At 48.7% G+C, this 5,818-nt stretch overlaps 1 protein-coding gene across 2 annotated transcripts; it reads right to left on the reverse strand.

The window, feature by feature from the left end:
• Positions 1–1,248: 1,248 nt before the first annotated feature.
• On the reverse strand, positions 1,249–5,788 carry LOC146584057 (protein FAM162B-like). Of its 2 annotated transcripts, none has more exons than XM_085325488.1 (5): positions 5,707–5,788; positions 5,325–5,515; positions 4,640–4,745; positions 3,018–3,126; positions 1,249–2,058 (listed from the first exon to the last, which is right to left on the reverse strand). In XM_085325488.1, exons 2-5 carry the CDS (start codon positions 5,425–5,427, stop codon positions 1,951–1,953), a joined length of 426 nt encoding a protein of 141 aa, XP_085181614.1. In that variant the 5' UTR covers positions 5,428–5,515; positions 5,707–5,788; the 3' UTR covers positions 1,249–1,950. The 2 variants fall into 2 exon arrangements, with proteins under 2 accessions (XP_085181614.1, XP_085181615.1); XM_085325489.1 differs by lacking the exon at positions 1,249–2,058 and adding an exon at positions 2,065–2,488.
• Positions 5,789–5,818: the final 30 nt, after the last annotated feature.

A 5,818-nucleotide genomic window follows, 5' to 3' on the forward strand; every position in this document is an offset into this window, starting at 1 on the left:
GGTAAATTATTATCCCCTGCATAATATTCATAGCTTTTTGCAATGGCCTAAAAGCAACTAGATCATCTGGTAGCTCAGAAGTGGCCCGTCATCACTGGGTCGGAGAGGGGGAATTGATTTTTCCCTTTTCTTAATGAGGATGCGTAGTGCAGCGCTTTATGCACTAGTCAAAGATGGAAGCTATTCAATAGGACTTGAAAACAGTTCACACCTGAAGCAGGTTTTTTTCCCCCAGAGCAGAAAGAAATGAAGAGGAGAATGTGAAACAAGGCACAGTTAATTTCCTTGTCCTTTAAGTATGGCTGTGGTCCCTTCCTTTTCTGCTTAAGCCAGGGAAGCCCAGAACATGAGATGTGATTTTGTTCACTAGCATCAAAACAGCATTCCTTTAAGAGATACGTGTGCCACATTAAAATGCACGTGATGGCCATTTAGGAGTTAAAATAAATAAATAAATAAATAAGGGAATGATCAGAGATGTTTCAATTTAGGCCAAATGGGCATTAACCTTGAGGAATTACTGAGGAACCCCCTGAGGATTGATGGTGCTAATCAAGAAAACTGAGTCATGTAAAACAAAGGAGCCCACATTACCAGCGCAGGGAGAAGCGCCTGAGCAGCAGAGGCTTGTTCACTCTGTTCTTGTCCTAGGCCGTTATTTGCACTTTCCCGATTCACGTCTCGTGAGGAATACCACAGGGAGCAGCCGTCGCCTCTTGCACATCGTCCTGCTCAGATCTGTGAGCTGGAAACGTGTACTGCGAGCACCAAGACATGACACGTATGACACCCGCCTTGCACGAGTTTCTTAGCCCAAGTGGGTGCACAACATGGAGAAAATTGCACCGGCTCCTAAAAAATCTTTGGGACAGGGGCAGAAAAAGCTACTGAAGGGCCACAGTCACAGGAGCACAAATGCAGCGTGAACAGTCAGAGTGACAGACTCAGCAGAAGCAAGGCAAGGCCTTGGCATGCTGCTCCAGAGCCTGTGTAAGGACTGAGTGCAGTTACAGATGCGTTTTGTCCCTCCACATCCTTCGACGTCTAGTGCAGCACGGTCATCCCCCGAGGCCCATGAAGCTATGAATGATGCATGGTGGCTCAGCCTACCATCTCCCACAAGCATGAACTGGGGACATTTTCCTGTCTTAAAACTAAATTGCTTTATGGAAATGTAACTTTCAATATTTCATTAGGATCTTTCCCATCTGTTAAACATCATCCCAGAGAGTTTGGTGACACTTTAAATGAAGCTGTGAAGAGATGCATTTATTTTAGATGTAATTGGACAGCTGTTTTATTATGGATTAATGAACTATGATGATTAAGAAGAACCCAATTTTAGAAAACCATGTATTAAAAATTAATCCTGACTAAAACCACAACTAAACAAGTGCTGGGGAACTTTTATAACAGTATCCCAAACTGGGAGATCAAAAAGCAAAACCAAAGAGGTGCAGCAGACTCAGAGGTAGAGACACAGTTGACCTCTTCGTGATTTTAAAACATATTTCAGACCTCTTTCTCCTCTCTCCCAGTCACTTTGGCCAAGCCTGTTGTCATTAGAGGAATCGCGTGGACTCAGATACTCCCTGATGTCAGGCCATATCTTCCCTGGCATGGAGAAGACACTCTGGTGGCCACGCAGAACATCAGCGGCACCACACAGAGCTGAGCCTGAGCTGGGTCCTGCACCCATCCCAACTTCCACTAGCAGAGGAGATTTCTGTATTTCAGCTGAACCTGGCAGCAGAGACCAGAGGCCACAGAAAGCATCTGCTGGAATTTCCATGGAGTTTTCACAGCTCATATTGAGCAATTTTTAAGCAATGAAGTCTTTGCCCTGAGAGATTTGCAGCAATAAAGATCCAAAGAGTTAAATGAAGACAGGTACGCAGGCCATGCGTGCAAAACACATATCTCTTGCTGCTAAAATAAATCTGTTCACGATCACTGCTGCGTCTCAACAGTTGCCTCCTGATCTTTCTCTGCTTCGGCCCTCCATTTGGCCTTCTTTTCTGTATTCATCCTCAGCAGTGTGCGATCCCTTTTAGCAGCCTTGGAAAATAAATGGTGAAAAATCGTTGCACAAAAACATTTCCCAGCAATAGATTTCCCCTTTTTTGCACCACTTAATTTGATACCCCACTGTTCTTTCAATATTTTGCAGTGCAAGAGTTAGTGTATTTCCTTTAACAAATTGCCAGCGTTTGTACCTTTCAATTAGCAGAAAAAGAAATCACACTGCCTATTGTATAGAGGTGCACGAGCAGCTAGGAAAAATAGTAGGGCTTTCAGTGATGAAGACTCAGATGCAGAGAGATTCTTGGATCACTTTTTTGGTTTCCATCATCACTGGTTGCTCAGCTGATTTTGGCCAGGGGCATCACGCCACCTTTTCCATTAGTGCTGGACCCAGCTGCTCCCACCAGGGCTCCTGCTTGCTGCCCAGCATACATGGCTGGGACATGCTAGTCCACACCAGAAGCTGGATGGGAGAAGCAAATACAAGTAACAGCTTTTGGGAAATACGAATTTTTTTTTGTCCCCAGCAAGGCAGCCAGCAGGAGCTCCATCGCCAGCAGCAGTCCAGCAAGGTAGGAGTAGATGTGGCTGAAGCAGGAGAGCACACCAGTGCTGCTGCATTTGCAGCCTACTCCAAAGCCTGCTGATGTTATCTAAGTTATTCTGCAACCTTTGGACCAGCCTTTCCCTGAGATACCAATATATAGGGCATTGCAGTGCACTGAGTTATGGCAAAGTGGGTCAAGTGGAACACGCTAACCAGCCAGTGGCACTTCCCAAAGCCCATCTGTCCCCCAGACAATGTGGTGGTGCAAGTCCCCTGCAAGTACTACTAATACAGACTTTTTCCTTAAAATTTTTGTCTCACTCAGGTGCTTTTTAAAAAAGGGGCTCTGTGCACAGTCTATGTGAAGTGAGACTGTTCCCCTCCCTCAAAAAAACAAAATAAACAAAAAAACAAAAAAAAAAAAAACAACAAAAAAACCACTCACTTCTTTGCCTGAGATTACCATGGCCAAACAGCCCAGCAAGGTCAGCGCAATCATGATGTAACAAACTTTTATCCTCACGCTGTTCCTTGCGGCATCGAGGACCTCAGACCTGCAGAGAACAGAGCAGAGTTTCCATCCTGTCACTGCAACAGTAAAGCAAGAGGTGATGACAAGCTGGGTAATGAATCCTGAACCCTCCTAGCAACCAGCTATTTATATACAATGCTCTTCTGCTTTCTTTCTTCAGGTGTTAATAGCAGGACTTGAGGCAGGGAGTGGGGCAAGATTTAGCCAAACCCTGCACAGCTGAGGTCTTGCTGCTGTCAGCAGTGACATATCCTGCTCTTGTGCCTTTGTTTAATGTGTGAGAGAGGGAACAGCTAATAAACTACAAGGGCAGGAACATCCTTTCCTTGCAGCAATGACATCAGCCTGGGCACACCCCTGGGTGTCTCACGGCAGCACCCGCAGCGCTCCGGGAGACACCCATGGCAGTCGGGCAGCCTGTGCCGGGCCATGCTGCCCGTGCTGCTGCAAGAGCACCTGCATGACATTTGGGCTAGAAGAAACAGTGAGTTTTCTTGCAGAAAGCAGCACCGCGAGCACTGCCGTGGTCCGTGGCTGTATTCCCATCCTGGCTGTACACAGGGCTGCAGCCCCCCTCTCGGTGAGGCTGTGGGAACAGACGTGCACGAGCCTGGCCAGCCATCAGCCAGTTTGTCATATTGTCCCGTGCAAATGCCACAGGAGCTGCAAGGGGACTTTGGCAAGGTTGCAGCGTCCCCCCGACCCAGCTCTTGCAAGACTGGGCAGAGCAGGGACATTACTGCCAGCAGAGGCTGAGCCTGGAGGCTAACGGCTCCAGGATCCATCTGGAGACGTGTCACCAAGCAGCTGAACAGCCATAGCCATCACTCAGATCTCCACGACCTCCCACAAACGACTCCTGACATCTCTCTGACAGGTGATGCTTGCAAGAGACTTTAGCACAACAGCTCAAGTCATTCATGAAATGGCATCCAGCTGTGGCTTTAATCACATCTGCAAGGGGAACGCCAACTGGAAGAGCCCCCTGGGATGTCACGAATCAGGCAGCATTAGGTCTACAGCAATGAGTGGCAAGCCTTTAAGCAAATACCTCAACAAGGACATGAAGCCGTAGGCTAGGTGCAAGGAACTCCTCTCAGATGTCTGCCACCAATGCTGTAGACAGTCCCAACTCTCTTAAAATTCATGCATCATTATTAATTGCTAATCACTAAAAACTAGCAAAGCATGTAAAACCTAAAACACATATTTTGCCCTGGTGACTTCTGAGCTAAATTCATTCATTTTACAAAAGACATTTCATCTTAGTGTGAAATTTCTGAGATCTAAAGCAGCTGAATCCAGCTTACTTCACAAGGGGTGACCAAACCTTATGCATCCGAAAGTTTGGATTATTTTGGGATACTGATAGTGGTAGTAGCCCACCTACATGATACCAGTGCCACGTAGGCCCCCTCGCCGCGTGAGCGTCCTTCTGACCATGGCCCAGGCTGGAGTTTCAATCTGTGTGTTTGCATCTAAAAGTGTCATCCAAGCAAAAAGGCTTTTACAGCAGAGAGAATAGATCTACTTACGATATGAGGGTGGGAATCTCCTCCTCCCTTTTAAAGCGGCCTGCCCAAATTAACACCTTTTTATCAAAATTCGTAGGCCTTCTGTCTTTTTTGAATACTTGATAAGCTATAAGAGATAATATGAAAGAAAGTAGTGAGACACATTTAAATTAAGGAAGATGGGGGGGAAAAAAAGCAAAAAAGCTACAATGAAATAGGGAAAAGGGTTCAGGGTTCAGAATGGCTTTTCTTCCCCCCTTGTTCTTTAAGGGCCAAATACACTTTTTAAATGTCAGTACGATTCAACAGCCCAATTATCAGCCCAGCTACCAGGTTGAACAAACTGTCTGCAGCACTAATAACTACTTGCCCGCATCCCTGTCCCGAGAATGCCGATGGAGGCAAGGGCTGCTGCGATACAGCTGATGCCAAGGTGATGCCACTATGCTGCATGGAGAGAGACTCCTGCACGGCTTAATGGAAATAATCCCAGCACCAGGCTGATGGCAGAGCGACTGCTGCTGGAACAGAGTTAGCAATGGCCAGCCCAAATCCCACGGCAGTGCCTGGTTTCTGCATCGCACATCCGTGAGCGGAGAGCGTTGCAAGGCAGCTGGGACTTGGTGGCGTAGATTAAAAAGAGAAGCAGGTAGGAGGGTGCCCAGGCACGACCCCATCTTTCACGCCAAGGGAGCAACGAACCCACCCGGGAAGCTGCCGGTGCCGAGCCAGCCCTGCTCGCTGTCTGAGCTCACAACCTCCTTATCTCTGACGAAGGACAGGGCATCGCATCCCCGCGCGGTTCTCATCCCTCCTCAGAAACCCAGAGGAACGGTACTTTTTGCCCTTAGGTTTCCTAGCACGAAGCATCAGTTTGCATTAGATGCCGCAGGAATGCTGTGTAAGAGGAAGTTTTATGCCGTGCTGGTCTGGTCCCCGGAGTCCCCAGCACCCAAGGAGCGCGTACAACCCCGGGGGGACGCGGCGCTGCGCTGACACAGCCACGGAGAAGAAACAGGGTTGCTTTCTCGCCGCTCGCCCTAAGCGACCTCCCTGCTGCGCTGCAGCGGCCAAGCGCCGCTACCCACCTGGGTTCGCCGCCCGGGAGGCGGCGTCCCGCGCGCCCCCCGCCGCGTCGCCGAACCCCCTCCCGGGAGGGCGCGGGGGCGGCAGAGCCGCTCGGAGGTGCCGGCCCCGCAG

The sequence above is a fragment of the Rhea americana genome, unplaced genomic scaffold (genome assembly GCF_003343005.1).
Source record: "Rhea americana isolate MKP2758 unplaced genomic scaffold, rheAme1 scaffold_98, whole genome shotgun sequence".
NCBI classification, from domain to species: domain Eukaryota; kingdom Metazoa; phylum Chordata; class Aves; order Rheiformes; family Rheidae; genus Rhea; species Rhea americana.